The sequence below is a fragment of the Carettochelys insculpta genome, chromosome 34, assembly GCF_033958435.1.
Source record: "Carettochelys insculpta isolate YL-2023 chromosome 34, ASM3395843v1, whole genome shotgun sequence".
In the NCBI taxonomy this organism is placed as follows: Eukaryota; Metazoa; Chordata; order Testudines; family Carettochelyidae; genus Carettochelys; species Carettochelys insculpta.
Window position 1 is genome coordinate 440,153 of NC_134170.1, and position 24,931 is coordinate 465,083.

At 66.1% G+C, this 24,931-nt stretch overlaps 1 protein-coding gene across 5 annotated transcripts in view; it reads left to right on the forward strand.

Moving 5' to 3' along the window:
- The window catches only part of DLG4 (discs large MAGUK scaffold protein 4), a 65,437-nt gene extending 42,847 nt beyond the window's left edge, over positions 1-22,590 (forward strand). For all 5 annotated transcript variants that reach the window (XM_074983066.1, XM_074983063.1, XM_074983065.1 and 2 more), the window contains 19 exons: positions 1,841-1,894; positions 2,162-2,212; positions 3,702-3,826; positions 4,811-4,980; positions 5,526-5,662; positions 6,563-6,707; positions 7,925-8,063; positions 9,822-9,978; positions 10,334-10,436; positions 12,490-12,604; positions 14,584-14,760; positions 15,210-15,246; positions 17,020-17,047; positions 18,814-18,861; positions 19,447-19,548; positions 20,340-20,512; positions 20,584-20,693; positions 20,902-20,993; positions 21,779-22,590. In XM_074983066.1, the coding sequence (XP_074839167.1) occupies positions 1,841-1,894; positions 2,162-2,212; positions 3,702-3,826; positions 4,811-4,980; positions 5,526-5,662; positions 6,563-6,707; positions 7,925-8,063; positions 9,822-9,978; positions 10,334-10,436; positions 12,490-12,604; positions 14,584-14,760; positions 15,210-15,246; positions 17,020-17,047; positions 18,814-18,861; positions 19,447-19,548; positions 20,340-20,512; positions 20,584-20,693; positions 20,902-20,993; positions 21,779-21,885 (2,070 nt within the window). In that variant the 3' untranslated portion in view covers positions 21,886-22,590. The remainder of the gene's footprint in view (positions 1-1,840; positions 1,895-2,161; positions 2,213-3,701; positions 3,827-4,810; positions 4,981-5,525; positions 5,663-6,562; positions 6,708-7,924; positions 8,064-9,821; positions 9,979-10,333; positions 10,437-12,489; positions 12,605-14,583; positions 14,761-15,209; positions 15,247-17,019; positions 17,048-18,813; positions 18,862-19,446; positions 19,549-20,339; positions 20,513-20,583; positions 20,694-20,901; positions 20,994-21,778) is intronic.
- The last annotated feature ends 2,341 nt before the right edge of the window (positions 22,591-24,931 follow it).

Here is a 24,931-nt window from a genome sequence, read left to right on the forward strand (position 1 = left end):
CCCTGCCCCACAGCGCCCCCTGCCGGGCCCCGGGCCCTGCCCTACAGTGCCCCCTGCCGGGCCCCGGCCCCGCTCCCTGCCCCACAGCGCCCCCCGCCGGGCTGCGGCCCCGCTCCCTGCCCCACAGGGCCCCCTGCCGGGCCCCAGCCCCGCTCCCTGCCCCACAGCGCCCCCTGCCTGGCCCCGGCCCCTGCCCCACAGCGCCCCCTGCCGGGCCCCCGCCCCGCTCCCTGCCCTACAGCGCCCCCTGCCGGGCCCCGGCCCCGCTCCCTGCCCCACAGCGCCCCCTGCCTGGCCCCGGCCCCTGCCCCACAGCGCCCCCTGCCGGGCCCCCGCCCCGCTCCCTGCCCCACAGCGCCCCCTGCCGGGCCCGCGCCCCGCTCCCTGCCCCACAGCGCCCCCTGCCGGGCCCGCGCCCCGCTCCCTGCCCCATGGCAGTTTAATTGCCTCACTGCAGAACTTGGGGGGAGAAGGGGAGGAAGTGAGGGGCAGCCATCATCCTCCAGCTAGAGGAGCCAGGCCCTGCCCCATTCCCTGCCCCCCTGAGCCAGCCAGTCCTGCCCTGGGCTGGGGGGAGCCGGCGCCCCTACAGGGGCCAGGCCCTGCCCCATTCCCTGCCGAATTAACAGCTGGCCCCAGATCATCAGGGACTGTAGCGGGGTCCCCCCCGTTGCCAGGACAACCGTCTCCCCCAGGGGTGCTCAGGCCCAGTTCCCTGCCATCGCCATGGTTACTGTTGCCAGGGCGGGGGACACTGGGGACGTCGCAAGGAAGGAAAGTGGCCATTTTCCCCTCCCCCGGGCCAAGATGCAGCCACCTCTGGGGTGGGGCGGCCCTTCAGATCGGGTTACATTGGCTGGGCTGCCCAGCCCTGCCGGGGACCCACGCTCCTGACCCACAACCCCTGACCCCCAGCCCTGCCAGGGCCTCACGCTCCTGACCCACAACCCTGCTGGGGCCCCACACTCCTGACCCACAACCCCTGTTCCCCAACCTGCCAGGGCCCCACACTCCTGACCCACAACCCCTTTCTCCAGCCCTGCCAGGGCCTCACGCTCCTGACCCACAACCCCTGCCCACCAGCCTTGCCGGGGCCCCACACTCCTGACCCACAACCCCTGCCCCCCAGCCCTGCCTGTGCCCCACACTCCTGCCCCCCAGCCCTGCCGGTGCCCTACACTCCTTCCCCCCCAGCCTCCAGGCTACATGTGATGTCTGAATCACAGCACGTGCCGAGTTTAGGGCTTTATCAGGTTTTTGGGGGTGTCGGTTGTGGGGTGGAATTTGGGGGTGGTGGAGGTGTCTTCCTTTGGGGGTGCAGGCCAATAGCTGGGGGGTGAGCTTGGGAGGGGTGGATTCCTATGGGGGGTCACGTGAGTTTTGGGGGGCTGCTGGCTGTGTGATTTTTCAGGGCTCCCCTTGGCTTTTGTTGCAGGGGGGAACCCCAATAGCTGGGGCTCCTGTATTGTTTTCCGGGTGATATGGGAGAAGCTGAATATTTAGGGGGGCTGGGTCTCTTTGCGGGTCGTGGATGGGCAGCTCTGGGCGCCACCTCCATCTGCGGGAGTCCGGCTCCTTTTGGGGCACAGCAGAACGTGGGGGGGAGTTTTCCTCCTCCATCCCGAAAGCCCCCGGGGTTCAACCCCCCAATGTTGGGGAGCCCCGAGGTGCTGAGTGCCTGGAAAGCCCAGGCCAAGCAGCAATGGCGGGTGGCGGGGAGGGGGGAGCTGGGATCTCGGGGGGCTGGTGGGTCGCCCTGGGGTAAGACCACTGGGGAGCTGCTGAGATGCCTCCACCCTCATGCTGGGGTCCCCCCTTTTTGTCTCCATGTCCCCCACAGGCAAATTCTCCTCCCGTCATCGTGAATACGGACACGCTGGAGGCGCCGGCATATGTAAGCCCAAAGGCGTGTGGCTGGGGGGCGCCCCAGAGGGGCTGGGGGGGGCAGCTCATGGCTGAACAGAACCCTCTTCCTCCTGGATTCATGTTGACCCCCAAAGTCAACCCCTGCCCCCCAACCTCACCCCCAGTTCCTGAGTACAGGCCTCTCTGTCTGCAGTTCACCCCCATTTCCCAGGTGGCGGGGGGGGGCTCTCTGCTCTGTCCTGCATTCTGCCGTGTGGGGTCCCCCCTCTAACAAGCACCCCCTCTTTCCGGCCAGGTGAACGGGACGGAGGCGGAGATGGAGTATGAGGAGATCACGCTGGAACGGGTGAGACCCGGCGGTTGCCGCTCTTGGGGGGCGGGAATTCCAGCGGGCCCCACCCCAGAGGCAGGCGCATCGTGGCCCAGCCTGGCACTGCTCCTGCCCCCCGGCCCTGCTGGTCCCTGCACTCCTGCCCCACAGCCCCTGCACCCCCAGCCCTGCCGGTCCCCTCACTCCCCCCACAGCCCTGCCAGTCCCCTCGCTCCCACCCCCACAGCCCCAGCATCCCCCAGCCCTGCCGGTCCCCTCGCTCCTAACCCACAGCCCCTGCATCCCCCAGCCCTGCCGGTCCCCTCGCTCCTAACCTACAGCCCCTGCATCCCCCAGCCCCACCGGTCCCCTCGCTCCCACCCCCACAGCCCCAGCATCCCCCAGCCCTGCCGGTCCCCTCGCTCCTAACCCACAGCCCCTGCATCCCCCAGCCCTGCCGGTCCCCTCGCTCCTAACTCCACAGCCCCGGCATCCCCCAGCCCCACCGGTCCCCTCACTCCCACCCCCACAGCCCCAGCATCCCCCAGCCCTGCCGGTCCCCTCGCTCCTAACTCCACAGCCCCTGCACCCCCCAGCCCTGCCGGTCCCCTCGCTTCCCCCACCAGCCCTGCCAGTCCCCTCGCTCCCACCCCCACAGCCCCTGCATCCCCCAGCCCTGCCGGTCCCCTCGCTCCTAACCCACAGCCCCTGCATCCCCCAGCCCTGCCGGTCCCCTCGCTCCTAACCCACAGCCCCTGCATCCCCCAGCCCTGCCGGTCCCCTCGCTCCTAACCCACAGCCCCTGCACCCCCCAGCCCTGCATCCCCCAGCCCTGCCAGTCCCCTCGCTCCCACCCCCACAGCCCCAGCATCCCCCAGCCCTGCTGGTCCCCTCGCTCCCACCCCCACAGCCCCTGCATCCCCCAGTCCTGCCGGTCCCCTCGCTCCCGCCCCACAGCCCCTGCCCCCCCCAGCCCTGCCGGTCCCCTCACTCCCACCCACAGCCCCTGCATCCCCCGGCCCTGCCGGTCCCCTCGCTCCCACCCCCACAGCCCCTGCATCCCCCAGCCCTGCCGGTCCCCTCGCTCCCGCCCCACAGCCCCTGCCCCCCCCAGCCCTGCCGGTCCCCTCACTCCCACCCACAGCCCCTGCATCCCCCGGCCCTGCCAGTCCCCTCGCTCCCGCCCCACAGCCCCTGCGTCCCCCAGCCCTGCCGGTCCCCTCACTCCCACCCCACAGCGCCTGCATCCCCCAGCCCTGCCGGTCCCCTCACTCCTGCCCCACAGCCCCTACATCCCCTAAGCCCTACTGGTCCCCACACTCCAGCCCCACGGCCCCTGCCCCCCAGCCCTGCCAGTCCCCTCACTCCCAACCCCACAGCCCCTGCACTCTCCAGCCCTGCCAGTCCCCTCGCTTCCGACCCACAGCCCCTGAATCCCCCGGCCCTGCCGGTCCCCTCAGTTCTGCCCCACAGCCCCTACCGGCCCAGCCCATGGGGCTGATGGGTTCTGGGGTGTCTCCCGCAGGGGAACTCCGGGCTGGGGTTCAGCATTGCTGGGGGGACGGACAACCCCCACATCGGGGATGATCCCAGCATCTTCATCACCAAAATCATCCCGGGTGGAGCAGCCGCTCAGGACGGCCGGCTCAGGTACCTGCGGGGTCCCAGGGTGAGGGATTGGGTGGGCGCGGGGGGAAGGGCTGGGCATTGGGGGAGGGGCGATGAGTGATCGTGAACATGCGCACGGGTTGGCTACGGTCCCGTGCACGAGGACATGTGCACGTGCAAGGACTGAGCATGCAAAGACGCTTGCACCAGGGGCTCCAGCTCACCATTGTTTGCTGGGCAGTTGCTCATTGTACACGCCCCTGCGGTAGCAGTGCTCTTTGCACGCTCGTGTTGTGCACTGTCCTTCCCCGTGCACGTCTTGTGCAAACACATTGTGCAGTTCCTGGCCATGCAGTCACTTTTTGCACACTCGTTGCACGCTTGCTGCTGGCCCTCGTGCACGGCCGCTTGTTACGCACGGTTCACTCAATGCACGACCACTCACGAGAGCACATTGCACGAGTGCTCGTGGCGGAGGCTCCTGCTTTTGCTGCACAACTGCTCATTGCAGCGTCACTCTTTGCACACTTATTCTCCTAGGCACACAGGGCCCACTCATTGCACAGAGGCTTGTTTCTCCCCTTTGCACAATTGCTCCTTGCACACTCACTATCACAGTCCCTCGTGCCGCATACATAAGAGGCCCTTGCACCGTTGCTTGTGCCTCCCTGTCGCACAATCACTTCTTGCACACTGATTATCACAATCCCCATGCCACACACGCATGAGAGTTCCTTGCACGGTTGCTCATTCCTTCCTGTTGCACAATCACTCCTTGCACACTGACTATCACAGTCCCTTGTGCCGCACACGCATGAGAGTTCCTTGCACGGTCGCTCATTCCTTCCCGTTGCACAATCACTCCTTGCACACTTGTTATCCCAGTCCCTTGCACCGCACACTCCTAAGAGTCCCTTGCACGCTCGCTCCTTCCTCCCCCCTGCACGATCGCTCACCACTGCTTCCGCCACGAGCTCCTTGCAGCCACCCCGTGCCCGCTCACGCCCCCTCTGCCCCCCGTGCCAGGGTGAACGACAGCATCCTGTTTGTGAACGACGTGGACGTGCGGGAGGTGACGCACAGCATGGCGGTGGAGGCCCTGAAGGAGGCCGGCTGCATCGTGCGCCTGTACGTCATGCGGCGGAAGGCGCTGGCCGAGAAGGTCATGGAGGTGAAGCTGATCAAGGGGCCCAAAGGTCAGCGCGCCCGGCGGCTTCCAACCCCCCTTTGGGCGCCCCCAGGAATGCCCTGGGCCGGGGTACCCCCTCGCCTTTCCCCAGCACTTAAGCTCCGCCCTCTCAGGTAGCCCCTCCCTCTGCCTAAGCCCCTCCCTCGAGTGTTCTCCTGCCACGAGGCCCCTCTCCCAACTCCCTCTGCTAAGCCCCTCCCTCGGGCTCCTCCCCCTCAGTTAAGCCCTTCCCCCTTCAGGGCCCCCTGCTCAGGTGTGTCCCGCCCCAACTCCACCTGCTCCCACTCCAGTTTTCCCTTCCCTTAAGCCCCTCCCCCTCGGTTAAGCCCCTCCCCAACCCCTCGTGGCACTAAGCCCCTCCTCCTGGCTCCACCCCTCTGTTAAGCCCCTCCCTCACCCTCCTAAGCCCCTCCTGCTGGCTCCACCCCCTGTTAAGCTCCTCCCTCTGCCTGAGCCCTCTCCCCTGCCAATCACCTCCCCAGAGGGGCCCCCACCCCCCGATCAGTACTGCCCCCCCCCGACTCTCTCTCCCCTCCCCACTGTGCGTTGCAGGCCTGGGCTTCAGCATCGCCGGGGGCGTGGGGAACCAGCACATCCCTGGCGACAACAGTATCTACGTCACCAAGATCATCGAGGGGGGCGCGGCCCACAAGGACGGGCGTCTCCAGATCGGGGACAAGATCCTGGCCGTGAGTCAGCCGTCGCCCCCCCACCCCGCGGGGGGGGCAGGGGGAGGGGCTTAGCGGGGGCAGGGGAGGAGCTTAAGGGGAGGGGAGGGGCTTAGTGCAGCAAGAGAGACTTATTGGAGGGGAGGGGCTTAGTGGGGTAGGAGGGGCTTTGTGAAGAGAGGGGAGGGGCTTAGTGGAGTGGGAGGGGCTTAGTGGTGGGAGGGGAGAGGCTTAGTTGGGTAGGATGGGCTTAGTGAAGAAAGGGGAGGGGCTTAGTGAAGTGGGAGGGCTGTAGCATAGGGAGGGGAGGGGCTTAGTGGTGCAGGAGGGACTTATTGGAGGGGAGGGGCTTAGTGGGGTAGGACGGGCTTAGTGAAGAGAGGGGAGGGGCTTAGTGGTGCAGGAGGGACTTATTGGAGGGGAGGGGCTTAGTGGGGTAGGACGGGCTTAGTGAAGAGAGGGGAGGGGCTTAGTGGAGTGGGAGGGGCTTAGTGGAGGGAGGGGAGGGGCTTAGAGGGTAGGAGGGCCTTAAGGGGGGGCAAAGCTGAGAGGGAGGGGCCTACCCAAGGGGAGGGGCCTAATGGGAAGGAAGGGATGGGTTTAGCAGAGTGGGAGGGGCTAGTAGAGAGAGGGGCTTAGCTGAGGGGGAGGGGCCAGGGGAGGGGATTACGGGAGCAGAGGGCATGGGGGTGGGGCTTAGCTGGGTGGGCGGGGTTTAGCGCAGGGAGGGGCGAGCTGGGGAGGGAGCTCATGGCTGGAGGAAACTCAGAGGGAGGCGCTTAGCGGAGTGGGTGGAGCCGAAGGGAGGGGGCGTGGCTCTAGCCGAGTGGGAGGGGCTCAGTCCTGGCCTTGGGGGGTGCTGAGCTGGGCGGGGGGGTGTCCCCCGTGGGGCCCACCTCTCCCATGTCCCCGCCCCCCCAGGTGAACAACGTGAGCCTGGAGGACGTGATGCATGAGGACGCGGTGGCTGCGCTGAAGAACACCTACGACGTGGTCTACCTGAAGGTGGCGAAGCCGACCAACGTGTACCTCAACGACTCCTACGCCCCACCGGACATCACCACCTGTGAGCGGCGCCGGGGCCGGCGGGGTCCTTCTCCCCTGGCTGGCAGGGCTGGGCTCAGGGCAGCAGTAGGGGGCGCTGTGGGGCAGGGAGTGGAGCAGGGCTGGGCTCAGGGCAGCGCTAGGGGGCACTGTGGGGCAGGGAGTGGGGCAGGGCTGGGCCCAGGGCAGCGCTAGGGGGCGCTGTGGGGCAGGGAGTGGGACAGGGCTGGGCTCAGGGCAGCAGTAGGGGGCGCTGTGGGGCAGGGCTGGGCCCAGGGCAGCACTAGGGGGCGCTGTGGGGCAGGGAGTGGGACAGGGCTGGGCCCAGGGCAGCGCTAGGGGGCGCTGTGGGGAAGGGCTGAGCCCAGGGCAGCCCTAGGGGGCGCTGTGGGGCTGGGAGTGGGGCAGGGCTGGGCTCAGGGCAGCGCTAGGGGGCGCTGTGGGGCAGGGAGTGGGGCAGGGAGTGGGGCAGGGCTGGGCCCAGGGCAGCGCTAGGGGGCACTGTGGGGCAGGGAGTGGGGCAGGGCTGGGCCCAGGGCAGCCCTAGGGGGTGCTGTGGGGCTGGGAGTGAGGCAGGGCTGGGCTCAGGGCAGCGCTAGGGGGTGCTGTGGGACAGGGCTGGGCCCAGGGCAGCGCTAGGGGGCGCTGTGGGGCAGGGAGTGGGGCAGGGCTGGGCCCAGGGCAGCGCTAGGGGGCACTGTGGGGCAGGGAGTGGGGCAGGGCTGGGCTCAGGGCAGCAGTAGGGGGTGCTGTGGGGCAGGGAGTGGGACAGGGCTGGGCCCAGGGCAGCGCTAGGGGGAGCTGTGGGGCAGGGAGTGGGACAGGGCTGGGCCCAGGGCAGCGCTAGGGGGCACTGTGGGGCAGGGAGTGGGACAGGGCTGGGCCCAGGGCAGTGCTAGGGGGCGCTGTGGGGCAGGGAGTGGGGCAGGGCTGGGCTCAGGGCAGCAGTAGGGGGCGCTGTGGGGCAGGGAGTGGAGCAGGGCTGGGCTGGGCTCAGGGCAGCGCTAGGGGGCGCTGCGGGGCAGGGAGTGGGGCAGGGCTGGGCTCGGGGCAGCGCTAGGGGGCGCTGTGGGGCAGGGCTGCCCATGCCGGTGCTAGGGGGGTGCTGTGGGGCAGGGAGTGGGGCAGGGCTGCCCAGGGTGGCACTAGGGGGGCGCTGTGGGGCAGAACCCCTCCATGAACGGCTGCCCCGCCCCAGCAGCGGCTGCCTCTCAGGTATTAACCCCTTCTCTCCTGCAGCATACTCCCAACACCTGGACAATGAAATCAGCCACCAGAGCTACCTGGGGACCGACTACCCGCAAGCCATGACCCCCACCTCACCCCGTCGCTATTCCCCCATACCCAAGGAGATGATGGGGGAGGAGGACATTCCCAGGTGAGCGCATCCCCTGCCTGTCCCCCCGGGGGGGCCACGGGATACAGAGGTCATCCCCTTTGCGGCTGCTTTGCGCCTTTCATCCCCCAGCGCTGCACACGGTTGTCGAGCTGAAATGTCAGGCACCGGAGTGCTGGGAGAAGGACAGGGGAGGCGTAAAAGCAACAGGCGCCCAAGTAAAGGACCACCACAGCCTGACCGATGGGGCTACCAGGAATACAACCATAATATATACCCTGGCAGGTCACATACAGGCACACGCCGTAATATACAGTCACGCAGATAACATACAGTCGCTTGCTGCAGCGTACAGGCACACAGGATACGTACAACCGCACTCCATAATATACAGGCTCACAGATAACGTACACTCGCTTGCCATAACGTACAGACATGCAGGATACATACAGGCACACTCCGTAATATGCAGGAACACAAATAACGTACAGTCGCTCACTGTGACATACAGGCACACAGGTTACGTACAGCCGCATTCTGTAATATACAGACACACTGATAATGGACAGGCACTTGCCATAACATACAGGCACACAAGTTACATACAACCACACTCCACAATATACAGGTGCACAGATAACGTACAGTTGCTTGCCATAAGATACAGGCACACAACTTACATACAACCACAATACATAATATACAGGCACACAGATAATATACACTCGCTTGCCATAACATACAGGCACAGAAGTTACATACAACCACACTCCATAATATACAGGCGCACAGATAACGTACAGTTGCTTGCCATAACGTACAGGCACACAAGCTACATACAACCCCACTCTATAATATACCGGTGTACAGATAATGTACAGTCCCTTGCTGTGACATACAGGCACACAGGTTGCATATAGTCACACTCTGTAATATACAGGCGTACTGCTAATGTACAGTTGCTTGCCGTAATATGCAGGCACACAGGTTACATACAGCCACACTCCGTAATGTACAGGCGCACAGATATTTTACAGCCGTTCCCCATAGCATACAGCCACATGGATTTCATGCAGCTACGCTCCATAATATATAAGCAGACCGATTAACGTTCGGTCCTCACCGTAACCTACAGTTGGACAGGAAATGTCACCGTGTACCGTAATAGGCAAATGCACTGGCAAGGTACAACCACATACTGTAACGTACAAGCTCACACGCCGGAAACAGGTGACACAGAGGTGCACAAAAAACAGGCAGGAAACTCACCTGTTTGTTATGTGGTTCTCAGTATGTCAGTCGGTTTCCTGCCTGACATACCGAGAACCACGTAACAAACAGGCGATGAGGTAAGCTACAGGCGCACACGTGCTGCTCAGAACATACAGCTGCGTACAGGCAGACACGTGAAGCCACTCAGGTGACCTGCCTGCTACCATGCACCGTGGAGGCGTCTGGGTGTTGTACAGGCGGTGAGACCGGGGTACGTGACCACCGCCTGTAACAGGTGCCTGTCGAGGCTACAAGCACGCAGATAAGCGACAGGCGCCCTGGTGTCGCACACAGCTCTTCCAGCCGGGTGCAGAAAGACAGGCAGACCGGCTCATTCCCACGGTGGCGGTGTAGCCATCCCCTACAGGCGAAGGGGCGTTGCTGGGGTTCCCGGGGAGCGTGCGGAGGTGCTTGGGCTGTGGAGTTTCAGGAGCAGGTTGATCCTGGCTGGCTTGCCAGAAGCTGTTCCCTGAACGGCGCCGCCCGCCCTGGGGGTTCTCTGACCGCTTTGCCCCGACCTGACCGTAGGGAACCCCGCCGGATCATCATCCACCGCGGCTCGACAGGCCTGGGATTCAACATCGTGGGGGGAGAGGACGGGGAAGGGATCTTCATCTCCTTCATCTTAGCCGGCGGACCGGCCGACCTCAGTGGAGAGCTCAGGAAAGGGGACCAGATCCTCTCGGTAAGAACCCACCCAACTGAGCCGGCCAGTCCTGCCCTGGCCCGGGGGGAGCCGGCGCCCCTAGGGGGACAGGCCCTGCCCCGTTCCCACCCCCTGAGCCAGCCAGTCCTGCCTTGGGCCGGGGTGAGCCGACGCCCCTAGAGGGGCCAGACCCTGCCCCATTCCCACCCCCTGAGCCAGCCAGTCCTGCCTTGGGCCGGGGGGAGCCGGCGCCCCTAGCGGGGCCAGGCCCTGCCCCATTCCCTGCCCCTGAGCCAGCCAGTCCTGCCCTGGGCTGGGGGGAGTTGGCGCCCCTAGAGGGGCCAAGCCCTGCCCCATTCCCTGCCCCACAGAAAAGGAATCCTTCTCCCCTCAGGTGAACGGTGTGGATCTCAGGAATGCAACCCACGAACAGGCCGCCATTGCCCTGAAAAACGCGGGGCAGACGGTGACCATCATCGCTCAGTATAAACCCGATGGTGAGTTTCAGCGCGGTGGAGGAGGCAGGACGAGGGGGGCAGTGGGTGGGTGGATGGATGGAAGATGGGGATGGAGATCAGGAAGGTCGATATAGGGGGTTTTGTGTTGGCAGATGGATGTAATGGGGGTCAGAGGTTGGGTGGGCAGATGTTGGGGAGGGGCTTAGGGCTGGGGTGCAGAAGGAGGTATGGGCTGCAGCTGGGGGTTGGGGTGCAGAAGGAGGTATGGGCTGCGGCTGGGGGTTGGGGTGGAGAAGGAGGTATGGGCTGCAGCTGGGGGTTGGAGTGGAGAAGAAGGTATGGGCTGCGGCTGGGGGTTGGAGTGGAGAAGGAGGTATGGGCTGCGGCTTGGGGTTGGAGTGGAGAAGGAGGTATGGGCTGCGGCTGGGGGTTGGAGTGGAGAAGGAGGTATGGGCTGCGGCTGGGGGTTGGAGTGGAGACGGAGGTATGGGCTGCGGCTGGGGGTTGGAGTGGAGACGGAGGTATGGGCTGCGGCTGGGGGATGGAGTGGAGAAGGAGGTATGGGCTGCGGCTGGGGGTTGGAGTGGAGAAGGAGGTATGGGCTGCGGCTGGGGGTTGGAGTGGAGATGGAGGTATGGGCTGCGGCTGGGGGTTGGAGTGCAGAAGGAGGTATGGGCTGCAGCTGGGGGTTGGAATGGAGAAGGAGGTATGGGCTGCGGCTGGGTGTTGGAGTGGAGAAGGAGGTATGGGCTGCAGCTGGGTGTTGGAGTGGAGAAGGAGGTATGGGCTGCAGCTGGGGGTTGGAGTGCAGAAGGAGGTATGGGCTGCGGCTGGGGGATGGAGTGGAGAAGAAGGTATGGGCTGCGGCTGGGGGTTGGAGTGGAGAAGGAGGTATGGGCTGCAGCTGGGGGTTGGAGTGGAGAAGGAGGTAGGGGCTCTGGCTGGGGCGCAGAAGGAGGTAGGGGCTCTGGCTGGGGGCAGAAGGAGGTAGGGGCTCTGAGCTGGGGGTTGGGGCACAGAAGGAGGTAGGGGCTCTGAGCTGGGGGTTGGGGTGCAGAAGGAGGTAGGGCTGTGGCTGGGGTGCAGAAGGAGATAGGGGCTCTGGCTGGGGTGCAGAAGGAGGTAGGGGCTCTGAGCTGGGGGTTGGGGTGCAGAAGGAGGTAGGGGCTCTGGTGGGGTGCAGAAGGAGGTAGGGGCTCTGGCTGGGGCGCAGAAGGAGGTAGGGGCTCTGAGCTGGGGGTTGGGGTGCAGAAGGAGGTAGGGGCTCTGGCTGGGGCGCAGAAGGAGATAGAGGCTCTGAGCTGGGGGTTGGGGCGCAGAAGGAGGTAGGGGCTCTGGCTGGGGTGCAGAAGGAGGTAGGGGCTCTGAGCTGGGGGTTGGGGCGCAGAAGGAGGTAGGGGCTCTGGTGGGGTGCAGAAGGAGGTAGGGGCTCTGGCTGGGGCGCAGAAGGAGGTAGGGGCTCTGAGCTGGGGCGCAGAAAGAGGTAAGGGCTCTGAGCTGGGGGTTGGGGCACAGAAGGAGGTAGGGGCTCTGGCTGGGGCGCAGAAGGAGGTAGGGGCTCTGGCTGGGATTCAGAAGGAGGTAGGGGCTCTGGCTGGGGCGCAGAAAGAGGTAGGGCTGTGGCTGGGGTGCAGAAGGAGGTAGGGGCTCTGGCTGGGGCGCAGAAGGAGGTAGGGGCTCTGAGCTGGGATGCAGAAGGAGGTAGGGGCTCTGGTGGGGGCGCAAAGGAGGTAGGGGCTCTGGGTGGGGTGCAGAAGGAGATAGGGGCTCTGGCTGGGGGCAGAAGGAGGTAGGGGCTCTGGGTGGGGTGCAGAAGGAGGTAGGGGCTCTGGCTGGGCGCAGAAGGAGGTAGGGGCTCTGGGTGGGGTGCAGAAGGAGGTAGGGGCTCTGGCTGGGCGCAGAAGGAGGCAGGGGCTCTGGCTGGGGTGCAGAAGGAGGTAGGGGCTCTGGCGACAGGTGTGGACTCCAGGCGGGGGCCAGGGCCGACATTCGGGGTGCAAGGGACGGACATTCCCCCCGGGCTGGGCAGGGAAGCTCTCAGGCGGTTGGGGGGGCGAGGCGGTTCCTGGCACTCAGCCCACTGACCCCCCAGAGTACAGCCGCTTCGAGGCCAAGATCCACGACCTGCGGGAGCAGCTGATGAACAGCAGCCTGGGCTCTGGCACCGCCTCCCTGCGCAGCAACCCCAAGCGCGGCTTCTACATCCGGTGAGCCCCCCCGAGCCCCCCCCCGAATCATCCAGGGACCCCACGTTGACCACTCGCACAGAGCACCTCCCCACTGAGCCAGGACTCCTGGGTTCTCTCCCCAGTGCTGGGAGGGCAGTGGGGGCTGGTGGGTAGAGCAGGGGTGGGAGCCAGGACTCCTGGGTTCTCTCCCCGGCGCTGGGGGGGCAGCAGGGGCTGGTGGTTAGAGCAGGGGGCGGGAGCCAGGACTCCTGGGTTCTCTCCCCGGCGCTGGGAGGGCAGTGGGGGCTGGTGGTTAGAGCAGGGGGGCGGGAGCCAGGACTCCTGGGTTCTCCCCCTGGTGCTGGGTGGGCAGTGGGGGCTGGTAGTTAGAGCAGGGGGTGGGAGCCAGGACTCCTGGGTTCTCTCCCCGGCGCTGGGAGGGCAGTGGGGGCTGGTAGTTAGAGCAGGGGGCCGGGAGCCAGGACTCCTGGGTTCTCTCCCCGGTGCTGGGAGGGCAGTGGGGGCTGGTGGTTAGAGCAGGGGGCGGGAGCCAGGACTCCTGGGTTCTCTCCCTGGCGCTGGGAGGGCAGTGGGGGCTGGTGGTTAGAGCAGGGGGGCGGGAGCCAGGACTCCTGGGTTCTCCCCCTGGTGCTGGGTGGGCAGTGGGGGCTGGTAGTTAGAGCAGGGGGTGGGAGCCAGGACTCCTGGGTTCTCTCCCCGGCGCTGGGAGGGCAGTGGGGGCTGGTGGTTAGAGCAGGGGTGGGAGCCAGGACTCCTGGGTTCTCTCCCTGGCGCTGGGAGGGCAGTGGGGGCTGGTGGTTAGAGCAGGGGGCGGGAGCCAGGACTCCTGGGTTCTCTCCCCGGCGCTGGGAGGGCAGTGGGGGCTGGTGGTTAGAGCAGGGGGCGGGAGCCAGGACTCCTGGGTTCTCTCCCTGGCGCTGGGAGGGCAGTGGGGGCTGGTAGTTAGAGCAGGGGGTGGGAGCCAGGACTCCTGGGTTCTCTCCCCGGCGCTGGGAGGGCAGTGGGGGCTGGTAGTTAGAGCAGGGGGCCGGGAGCCAGGACTCCTGGGTTCTCTCCCCGGTGCTGGGAGGGCAGTGGGGGCTGGTGGTTAGAGCAGGGGGCGGGAGCCAGGACTCCTGGGTTCTCTCCCTGGCGCTGGGAGGGCAGTGGGGGCTGGTGGTTAGAGCAGGGGGGCGGGAGCCAGGACTCCTGGGTTCTCCCCCTGGTGCTGGGTGGGCAGTGGGGGCTGGTAGTTAGAGCAGGGGGTGGGAGCCAGGACTCCTGGGTTCTCTCCCCGGCGCTGGGAGGGCAGTGGGGGCTGGTGGTTAGAGCAGGGGTGGGAGCCAGGACTCCTGGGTTCTCTCCCTGGCGCTGGGAGGGCAGTGGGGGCTGGTGGTTAGAGCAGGGGGCGGGAGCCAGGACTCCTGGGTTCTCTCCCCGGCGCTGGGAGGGCAGTGGGGGCTGGTGGTTAGAGCAGGGGGTGGGAGCCAGGACTCCTGGGTTCTCTCCCCGGTGCTGGGAGGGCAGTGGGGGCTGGTGGTTAGAGCAGGGGGCGGGAGCCAGGACTCCTGGGTTCTCTCCCTGGCGCTGGGAGGGCAGTGGGGGCTGGTGGTTAGAGCAGGGGGCGGGAGCCAGGACTCCTGGGTTCTCTCCCCGGCGCTGGGAGGGCAGTGGGGGCTGGTGGTTAGAGCAGGGGGCGGGAGCCAGGACTCCTGGGTTCTCTCCCTGGTGCTGGGAGGGCAGTGGGGGCTGGTGGTTAGAGCAGGGGGCGGGAGCCAGGACTCCTGGGTTCTCTCCCTGGTGCTGGGAGGGCAGTGGGGGCTGGTGGTTAGAGCAGGGGGTGGGAGCCAGGACTCCTGGGTTCTCTCCCCGGCGCTGGGAGGGCAGTGGGGGCTGGTGGTTAGAGCAGGGGCGGGAGCCAGGACTCCTGGGTTCTCTCCCTGGCGCCGGGAGGGCAGCGGGGGCTGGTGGCGGGAGCCCGGACGCCTGGGTTCCCTGACCCCGCCCCGCCCCCGCAGGGCGCTCTTCGACTACGACAAGACCAAGGACTGCGGGTTCCTGAGCCAGGCGCTGAGCTTCCGCTTCGGGGACGTGCTGCACGTGGTGGACGCCTCGGACGACGAGTGGTGGCAGGCGCGGCGGGTGCAGCCCGTCAGCGAGGGCGACGAGATCGGCTTCGTGCCCAGCAAGCGGCGGTACCGGGCGTGCAGGGGGGCCTGGTGGGGAGGCTGCGCCATTGGGGTCGGGCGGGGCTTGAGAAGGGGGGAGGAGGAGCCAAGGGGAGTGGGCGGAGCTTTGGGGGAGGGGGAGGGGCTTCAGAAGAGTGGAGGAGGAGCCATGGGGAGTGGGAGGGGCTTCAGAAATATGGAGGAGGAGCTAGGGGAAGGGTGGAGCTTCAGAAGAGTGGGGGCGGAGTTTGGGGAGGGGGTGGGGCTTTGCAAAGAGGCAGGGCACAAGGAGTGGGGAGGGGCACAGAGAGGCTGGGGGGGTGGGGCTGGGGTGGAATGGGGGAGGGGGTCCCAGCAGACCAGGTGGAGCTCAGTGGTAGGGGAGGGCTGTGGAGGATGGGGGCGGGGCTTTGGGGAAAGGGGCGGGGCTTCAGAGGAGGGGTCGGGGCCGCCTCTGAGTGTCCCTTTCCCCCTAGGGTGGAGCGCCGAGAGTGGACCCGACTAAAGGCCAAGGTGGGTGACGGGCGTGGCTGGGCGTGCAAAGCCAGAGTCACGCGTGTGCAAGGTGGGGGGCAGGGATCTCTTTCGGGCATCGGAGGGCCACGAGCGACAGCCCCCCTCGTGCAAACTCTGCTCTGGGCCCGCTCGCCGAGAAGGCAGCTTGGCACACCCAAGGGGCTGCCGCAGCCGGCTTGTGCCCTGCCGTGCGAGCAGATGTGCGCGGCACGCCATTTCCACGCCCCACCCGGGCTTTCACACACATCTCACAGGCTCCTCTCCACGCTGGTGTGCCAGCATGCCCGGCTGCCTTGTTCCTTCGCACGGGGGGACCCAGGCGCACGTCCCCCTCGTGCTCCACAGGCGTGCGCCCGGCTGCCTTGTTCCCTCGCACGGGGGGACCCAGGCGCACGTCCCCCTCGTGCTCCACAGATGTGCGCCCGGATCTCTTGGCACGCCCTCGGGGCATCAGCCCCCTGGGAGGTAGCGGCTCCTGCTGCAGCCCCAGCGGTCGCTGAGGTGAGCGACACCCACCCCAGCCACAAGCTGGGAGGGACCCTGGGGGGAGGGAACGGAATGGGGGCAGTGGGGGGCTGGGTACGACCCCCTGTTTGGGGGCAAAAGGACGTGACAAGAACAATGAGGATTTGTCCTGTCTCGGTGCCCCTCCATCCTCTCCCACCCCCTCGATCTATCCCTCCATCCCTCTATCCATCCCCTCCCGCCCCTCGATCTATCCCTCCATCCCTCTATCCATCCCCTCCCGCCCCTCGATCTATCCCTCCATCCCTCTATCCATCCCCTCCCGCCCCTCGATCTATCCCTCCATCCCTCTGTCCATCCCCTCCCGCCCCTCGATCTATCCCTCCATCCCTCTGTCCCTCCCCTCCCGCCCCTCGATCTATCCCTCCATCCCTCTGTCCATCCCCTCCCGCCCCTCCATCTATCCCTCCATCCCTCTGTCCATCCCCTCCCGCCCCTCCATCTATCCCTCCATCCCTCTGTCCATCCCCTCCCGCCCCTCGATCTATCCCTCCATCCCTCTGTCCATCCCCTCCCGCCCCTCCATCTATCCCTCCATCCCTCTGTCCATCCCCTCCCACCCCTCCATCTATCCCTCCATCCCTCTATCCATCCCCTCCCGCCCCTCGATCTATCCCTCCATCCCTCTATCCATCCCCTCCCGCCCCTCGATCTATCCCTCCATCCCTCTATCCATCCCCTCCCGCCCCTCGATCTATCCCTCCATCCCTCTGTCCATCCCCTCCCGCCCCTCGATCTATCCCTCCATCCCTCTGTCCCTCCCCTCCCGCCCCTCGATCTATCCCTCCATCCCTCTGTCCATCCCCTCCCGCCCCTCCATCTATCCCTCCATCCCTCTGTCCATCCCCTCCCGCCCCTCCATCTATCCCTCCATCCCTCTGTCCATCCCCTCCCGCCCCTCGATCTATCCCTCCATCCCTCTGTCCATCCCCTCCCGCCCCTCCATCTATCCCTCCATCCCTCTGTCCATCCCCTCCCACCCCTCCATCTATCCCTCCATCCCTCTGTCCATCCCCTCCCACCCCTCGATCTATCCCTCCATCCCTCTGTCCCTCCCCTCCTGCCCCTCGATCTATCCCTCCATCCCTCTGTCCATCCCCTCCCGCCCCTCGATCTATCCCTCCATCCCTCTGTCCATCCCCTCCCGCCCCTCGATCTATCCCTCCATCCCTCTGTCCATCTGTCTGTCTCACTTTGTTTTCTCTCTCTCTCTCTCGCTCTCCTCTCACTCTACCGGCCCTCCAGGATCGTGTTCCCGGATCAGGCTCACAAGGTGGGTTTCTCTCCCGTCGGCCTCAGCTCCTCTTTCCTGCTCTTCCTCTGTCCTGTGTCTGTCCTTCCTGCAGGAGAAGTGTGTTCACCGTGGCCCCGCCACAGCTCTGCCCCCCAGCCCTGCATCCCCCTGTCCTGCCGGTCCCCCCACTCCCGCCCCACAGCCCTTGCATCCCCCGGCCCTGCCGGTCCCCTCACTCCCACCCCCACAGCCCCTGCATCCCCCAGCCCTGCCGGTCCCCTCACTCCCACCCCACAGCCCCTGCATCCCCCTGCCCTGCCGGTCCCCTCACTCCCACCCCCAAAGCCCCTGCATCCCCCAGCCCTGCCAGTCCCCTCACTCCCACCCCCAAAGCCCCTGCATCCCCCAGCCCTGCCGGTCCCCTCACTCCCACCCCACAGCCCCTGCATCCCCCAGCCCTGCCGGTCCCCTCACTCCTAACCCCACAGCCCCTGCATCCCCCAGCCCTGCCGGTCCCCTCACTCCCACCCCACAGCCCCTGCATCCCCCTGCCCTGCCGGTCCCCTCACTCCCACCCCCAAAGCCCCTGCATCCCCCAGCCCTGCCGGTCCCCTCACTCCCACCCCACAGCCCCTGCATCCCCCAGCCCTGCCGGTCCCCTCACTCTTAACCCCACAGCTCCTGCATCCCCCGGCCCTGCCGGTCCCCTCACTCCTAACCCCACAGCTCCTGCATCCCCCTGCCCTGCCGGTCCCCTCACTCCCGCCCCACAGCCCCTGCACCCCCCGGCCCTGCCAGTCCCCTCACTCCCACCCCCAAAGCCCCTGCATCCCCCAGCCCTGCCGGTCCCCTCACTCCCACCCCACAGCCCCTGCATCCCCCAGCCCTGCCGGTCCCCTCACTCTTAACCCCACAGCTCCTGCATCCCCCGGCCCTGCCGGTCCCCTCACTCCTAACCCCACAGCTCCTGCATCCCCCTGCCCTGCCGGTCCCCCCACTCCCGCCCCACAGCCCCTGCATCCCCCGGCCCTGCCAGTCCCCTCACTTCCACCCCCCAGCCCCTACATCCCTCAGCCCTGCCAGTCCCCTCACTCCCACCCCCACAGCCCCTGCACCCCCCAGCCCTGCCGGTCCCCCCACTCCCGCCCCACAGCCCCTGCAACCCCCAGCCCTGCCAGTCCCCTCACTCCCACCCCCCAGCCCCTGCACCCCCAGCCCTGCCGGTCCCCTCACTCCCACCCCACAGCCCCTGCATCCCCCGGCCCTGCTGGTGCCCCTCACTCCTAACCCCACAGCCCCTGCATCCCCCGGCCCTGCCGGTCCCCTCACTCCCACCCCCACAGCCCCTGCATCCCCCAGCCCTGCCGGTCCCCTCCCTCCCACCCCACAGCCCCTGCACCCCCCAGCCCTGCCAGTCCCCTCACTCCCACCCACAGCCCCTGCATCCCCCGGCCCTGCCGGTCCCCTCACTCCCACCCCACAGCCCCTGCATCCCCCGGCCCTGCTGGTGCCCCTCACTCCTAACCCCACAGCCCCTGCATCCCCCGGCCCTGCCGGTCCCCTCACTCCCACCCCCACAGCCCCTGCATCCCCCAGCCCTGCCGGTCCCCTCCCTCCCACCCCACAGCCCCTGCACCCCCCAGCCCTGCCAGTCCCCTCACTCCCACCCACAGCCCCTGCATCCCCCGGCCCTGCCGGTCCCCTCACTCCCACCCCACAGCCCCTGCATCCCCCGGCCCTGCTGGTGCCCCTCACTCCTAACCCCACAGCCCCTGCCATTGACCAGTTTGGATTCTCGCCCCCAGGTCGGGACGACTCCGTCTTGAGCTATGAGACAGTCATGCAAATGGAAGGTGAGTGACTGGCCAGCTGCCAGCAGGGGGCGCTGTGTACTGGGGGGATCCCAGCAGGGGGCGCTGTGATGGGGGAGTCCCAGTAGGGGGCGCTGTGTGTGTGTGTGTTGGGGGGGGGTCCCAGCTGGGGGTGCTGTGTGTGTGTGTGTGTGTTGGGGGGGGTCCCAGCCGGGGCGCTGTGTGTGTGTGTGTTGGGGGGGGTCCCAGCTGGGGGTGCTGTGTGTGTGTGTGCTGGGGGGGTCCCAGCCGGGGCCGCTGTGTGTGTGTGTTGGGGGGGGATCCGAGGAGGGGGCGCTGTGTGTGTGCTGGGGGGGGTCCCAGCCGGGGGCGCTGTGTGTTTGCTGGGGGGGGATCCGAGGAGGGGGCGCTGTGTGTGTGTGTGTGTGTTGGGGGGGTCCCAGCTGGGGCGCTGTGTGTGTGTGTGTTGGGGGGGTCCCAGCCGGGGGCGCTGTGTGTGTGCTGGGGGGGTCCCAGCCGGGGGTGCTGTGTGTGTGTGGGGGGGGGCGGGATCCGAGGAGGGGGCGCTGTGACGGGGAGGTGAGTAATTTTTTCTGCCCCCATCTTGCGCCCCTCTGCCCCTCCCAGTGCACTACGCTCGCCCCATCATCATTCTGGGGCCCACCAAGGACCGAGTCAACGACGACCTCCTGTCCGAATTCCCCGACAAATTCGGCTCCTGCGTCCCCCGTGAGTCCTCCCCGGGGCGGGGCAGAGGGTGGGGCAAGGGACAGGACTGGAGGTGCTGTGCTGAGGGGGTGGGGCAGGGGGTGGACAAAGGGGCGGGGCCTGATGGCCGGTGGGGCAGGGGGCAGGAGGGGAGGTTCTACGCTCTGACGGGGGCGGGTGGGAGGGGCAGGGGGTAGGAGGGGAGGTTCTACGCTCTGACGGGGGCGGGTGGGGGGGGCAGGGGGCAGGAGGGGAGGTTCTACGCTCTGACGGGGGCGGGTGGGAGGGGCGGGGGGCAGGAGGGGAGGTTCTACGCTCTGACGGGGGGCGGGTGGGGGGGGCGGGGGGCAGGAGGGGAGGTTCTACGCTCTGACGGGGGGCGGGTGGGGGGGGCGGGGGGCAGGAGGGGAGGTTCTACGCTCTGACGGGGGCGGGTGGGAGGGGCGGGGGGCAGGAGGGGAGGTTCTACGCTCTGACGGGGGCGGGTGGGAGGGGCGGGGGGCAGGAGGGGAGGTTCTACGCTCTGACGGGGGCGGGTGGGGGGGGCGGGGGGCAGGAGGGGAGGTTCTACGCTCTGACGGGGGCGGGTGGGAGGGGCGGGGGGCAGGAGGGGAGGTTCTACGCTCTGACGGGGGCGGGTGGGAGGGGCGGGGGGCAGGAGGGGAGGTTCTACGCTCTGACGGGGGCGGGTGGGAGGGGCAGGGGGCAGGAGGGGAGGCCCTACGCTCTGACGGAGGGGGCGTGGGAGGGCCGTGGCAGTGGGCGCCGAGCCGCCAGCCCCGCCCTGACCCCGCCCCCGGTCCCGCCCCCAGACACCACGCGGCCGAAGCGGGAGTACGAGGTGGACGGGCGGGACTACCACTTCGTGGCCTCGCGGGAGAAGATGGAGAAGGACATCCAGAGCCACCGGTTCATCGAGGCCGGGCAGTACAACAGCCACCTCTACGGGACCAGCGTCCAGTCCGTCCGCGAGGTGGCCGAGCAGGTACTGGGCTTGCGGGTGGGCGGGGTGGGGAGGGGTCCCTGGCCGGTTTCTGACTCTGCCCCCCACCCCAGGGCAAACACTGCATCCTGGACGTGTCGGCCAACGCCGTCCGGCGGCTCCAGGCCGCCCAGCTTCACCCCATCGCCGTCTTCATCCGGCCCCGCTCCCTGGACAACATCCTGTGAGTGTGAGCTGGGGGGGCCGGGTCGGAAAGGAGCAGGGGAGGGGGCGAGGCGTGGGGTGGACGTGAGATGGTGGGTGCGGTGGGATCCGCGTGGGAAGAGGGGGCGGCGCCTGGGGCGGGTGGGGCAGGGTCTCGGTGGGGTCTTGCAGGTGTGGGGAGGGCAGCTCGCTCTGCTGAACCTCCGTGTCCCCCCCCCCCGCCGCAGAGAAATCAGCAAGCGGATAACAGAGGAGCAGGCCCGGAAAGCTTTCGATCGAGCTGTCAAGCTGGAGCAAGAATTCACGGAGTGTTTCTCCGGTAGGTTCCCCGCTCTGCGCCCACCCTCCAGACTCCGTCTCGGCCCCCCTGCCGCTGGCCCAGTCCAGCTGGCGCCCGCTCCTGAGACGGGGCGTCCCCCTCCGCTGGCGCTCGCCGGAGCCAGAGATCCGACGCCGGTAGCCCACAGCGGCGCGTCCCGGGAAACCTGCTTCCCACTCACCTTCCTGGCACCCCCAGATCCGGGGCTGGGGAGGGGTCTCGTCTCTGGGGGCCTTTGGTGGTTCTTCTCGCTTTGGTAGGATCCCCGTTGCCCAGTGCGTCTCCGACAATATCTGCGCTCGGATTCCCCTGTGCTTGCTGCATCTTGCACCATATCTGTGTGGGGTTCAGGGGTCCCCAAGCGCTGCCCCCCGGCCGCAGGCAGGAGGGACTCTCACCCAGCAGGTAGAACGGGAGGTTTAGGAGGCGCCAGAGCCCAGCTCAGCACAGAGGGGTCAGTACAGCCGGCAGAGACAGTCATTCCAACCCAGCCCGAGGGGGGCCCCTCTGGGGTGCAGCTTCCCCCCTCGCCAGCCTGGCTGCCCCCCAGCTCCCTCTCCCCCTCCCGCCTCCGAGTCAAACCCAGCTCGGCTCCTCCCTGCCAGCCTAGGGTGCAGCCCACGGCTCATCCTTAGCCGCTGGGAGCTGCTCTGCCCTCACGCACCCCCAGCCTGAGTCGCACACGCACCCCCAGCTCCATCACAATCTGTGCCCGTCGCATCCCCCCCAATCCCTGTGCCCAAATTCCCCCTCTTGCCGCTGAGCCCCGTTCTGTCTTTCCGCAGCCATCGTCGAAGGGGACAGCTTTGAGCAGATCTACCACAAAATCAAGCGGATTATCGAAGAGCTCTCCGGGCCGTACATATGGATACCAGCCCGAGAGAGACTTTAGAAAACCCGAAGTGCTGGGACCTGACCCGGGAACACAAATCCACCTTGGACACGGAGCCGTTCGGTTGCTTTTCGGGGAGGAGTTTTGGGGTGGGGCAGGGGATCTGGTCTCTTCATTTCTCCTCCGTTCTTGTTTCCTGACCCGCCCGGCCCCGCTTTGAACCGAGATCTGCTCTCCCCTCTTTGCAACCAGCCTGTCCGCTTCGAGGAGGGCGCTCTCTGCATGCTTGCCTTTTTCTCGGGAGGTGTTGGCTTTGTGACGTCTGCGCTTCTTTGGGCCGTTTGCTTCCCCCCGCCCGCCCCCCGGAGGGGAGGAAAATGACCGGAACTGGTGGATTTATTGGTCTCGAGTATTCCCCCCTTCTGGCCATCAGGTTCGACTCTGTTTGTTTTTAGACTGAAATAACTGAGCTCTGCGCTGAACCTGTTGCGTTATCTGCACGGTCACCGCAGGGGGGGGACAAGTGGTGTGGAAGGGAAAACAGAAGGAAACTGGATTTATAACCCCCCCACTTCCTGCGGCTTCTTCTGAATTATTTTTGCTTTCTCGGCTGGGGACAAGCAGACAAGATCCCCCGGCCCTTCCGCCTCTTTCTACCAAACAGAAGGGCGATTTTCTTTTGAAACCAAGGCGGGAGGGAGCCTCAGCTCTGCGGAACAAGAGACGGTCTCGTCCATTCTTCTAGTTTTCCCAGACGCTTTCAGCCAGAGCGATTCCCCTCGCTGCCGTCTTTTACTTCAATTTCTCCGGACGGACGAGCTCCTCTCTTTTCGGCGCATGGCGAACCACGTGGCTTTCAAAAAAAAACAAACAAAAATTGACGGCAAAACGTGAAAAAAACCAACAAAAAAAAAAAGGAGAAGCATTTTGCTGGGTCAGCCATTTCTATTACAATTTCCCGGCTGGGGCAGAGGGGAGGGGAACTTAACCCACGACGTTCGCAACGTTCTGTGAATATTTTTTTTTTTTTTTTCGCCCCCCCTGGGCTCATATCGGCTATTTTGGTGCGGCTGTACGTGATTGTACGAAACGGGGGCGGGACAGGGGGCTGCGGGGGGAGACGCCGGATGGTCTGTTCCTTTCTCGTCACAGGCTTTTTTTCGTCGGGACGTATTCGAAATGCTGATGACGCTGTATTTATTTATTTATTTTTGGGGGCTGGGTGTATAAAGTCGAAGAGGCCGCTGAGATCCTGGCTAGAGAAAGGGTCAGCTGGTGGTTAATGGGGAATCCTTCCCTCCTCCTCGGGAGCCAGTGACAGCCAGGAAGCAGAGGGAAGTGGGTGAACAGTCAGCACCCCTATATTCAGGGGTCTTCATCCCTTGGGCAACCCAGGACACGTACGCCCCCGTGTCGAAAATAACTGAGTATTCGACGCAGGGCTGGGAGCCAGGACTCCTGCGGTCTCTCCCTGGTGCTGGGAGGGCAGTGGGGGCTGGTGGTTAGAGCTCAGAGCCAGGACTCCTGGGTTCTCTCCCCGGCGCTGGGAGGGCAGTGGGGGCTGGTGGTTAGCGCTGGGAGCCAGGACTCCTGCGGTCTCTCCCTGGTGCTGGGAGGGCAGTGGGGGCTGGTGGTTAGAGCTCAGAGCCAGGACTCCTGGGTTCTCTCCCCGGCGCTGGGAGGGTAGTGGGGGCTGGTGGTTAGCGCTGGGAGCCAGGACTCCTGCGGTCTCTCCCTGGTGCTGGGAGGGCAGTGGGGGCTGGTGGTTAGAGCTCGGAGCCAGGACTCCTGGGTTCTCTCCCCGGTGCTGGGAGGGCAGTGGGGGCTGGTGGTTAGAGCAGGGGGCCGGGACTCCTGGGTTCTCTCCCTGGCTCTGAGAGGGGGCTGCTGGTTAGAGCAAATGGGGGGGGGATGGGAGCCAGGACGCCTGGGTTCCCCCCTCGAATGGCTCTTTCTCAGCCACTGCAATGGCCAACGCCCGCCACCAGGGCAGCGCCGGTGCCAGTAACTTCCTCCCAGACACCCACCACGGCTACCCCAGGATGGGGATCGGCAGCCAACCTCCTTCACCGGGCCGTGCCCCCAGCCCTGACTCAGGATGGACTCAGAAGCAGGGGTGTGTGGGAAGGACCCCTGCCACGAGGCCATTAGCGAGGGGGGTCTCTGGCCTTCAGGGATCTGGGGAGGGGGGGGAGAAAAGAATATTTTGCATAAAAGTATTATTGCCATTGGCAGAGAATTAAAAATGACTATATATATATACATATATATATATAAAAATCTATATATCTGCATCTACCCAGTTCTTTCCCGCTGTGACTATATATTTGCATAAACAGAAGGATTTGGTTCTACTGGGGGGCGGGGGGGGGGCGGGCTGGGAGCCAGGACTCCTGGGTTCTCTCCCCGGCGCTGGGGGACAAGTGGTTAGAGCAGGGGGCCGGGAGCCAGGACTCCTGGGTTCTCTCCCCGGCGCTGGGAGGGCAGTGGGGGCTGGTGGTTAGAGCAGGGGCCGGGAGCCAGGACTCCTGGGTTCTCTCCCTGGCGCTGGGGAACAAGTGGTTAGAGCAGGGGGCCGGGAGCCAGGACTCCTGGGTTCTCTCCCTGGCGCTGGGAGGGCAGTGGGGGCTGGTGGTTAGAGCAGGGGGTGGGAGCCAGGACTCCTGGGTTCTCTCCCTGGCGCTGGGAGGGCAGTGGGGGCTGGTGGTTAGAGCAGGGGGTGGGAGCCAGGACTCCTGGGTTCTCTCTCTGCCTCTGGGAGGGCAGTGGGGACTAGGGGGTTGGGGTTAGAGCAGCTGCTTATTATTGTGTTGCATTTTTATCCCGCCCCCAGGAGATGTTACTTTAATTTTAGAGAGTCACAGAAAGTTTATTAAACCAGAAGGATCAATATAAAACCAAGCAAGCGACGCGAGGGGACGAAGAGATTATTTTGAACAAAACGGTTGAAAAAAATTTTAAAAAGTAAAATTAAAGCAACCTGGGATTTAGAAATGACGATTCCTTAGAGTTGTTTATTTAAAACCTCCCCTCCCGGCCGCCCTGCCCCACAGGGCCCCCTAGCACCGCCGTGGGGACAGCCCTGCCTGCCAGAGGAGAGCGCCCC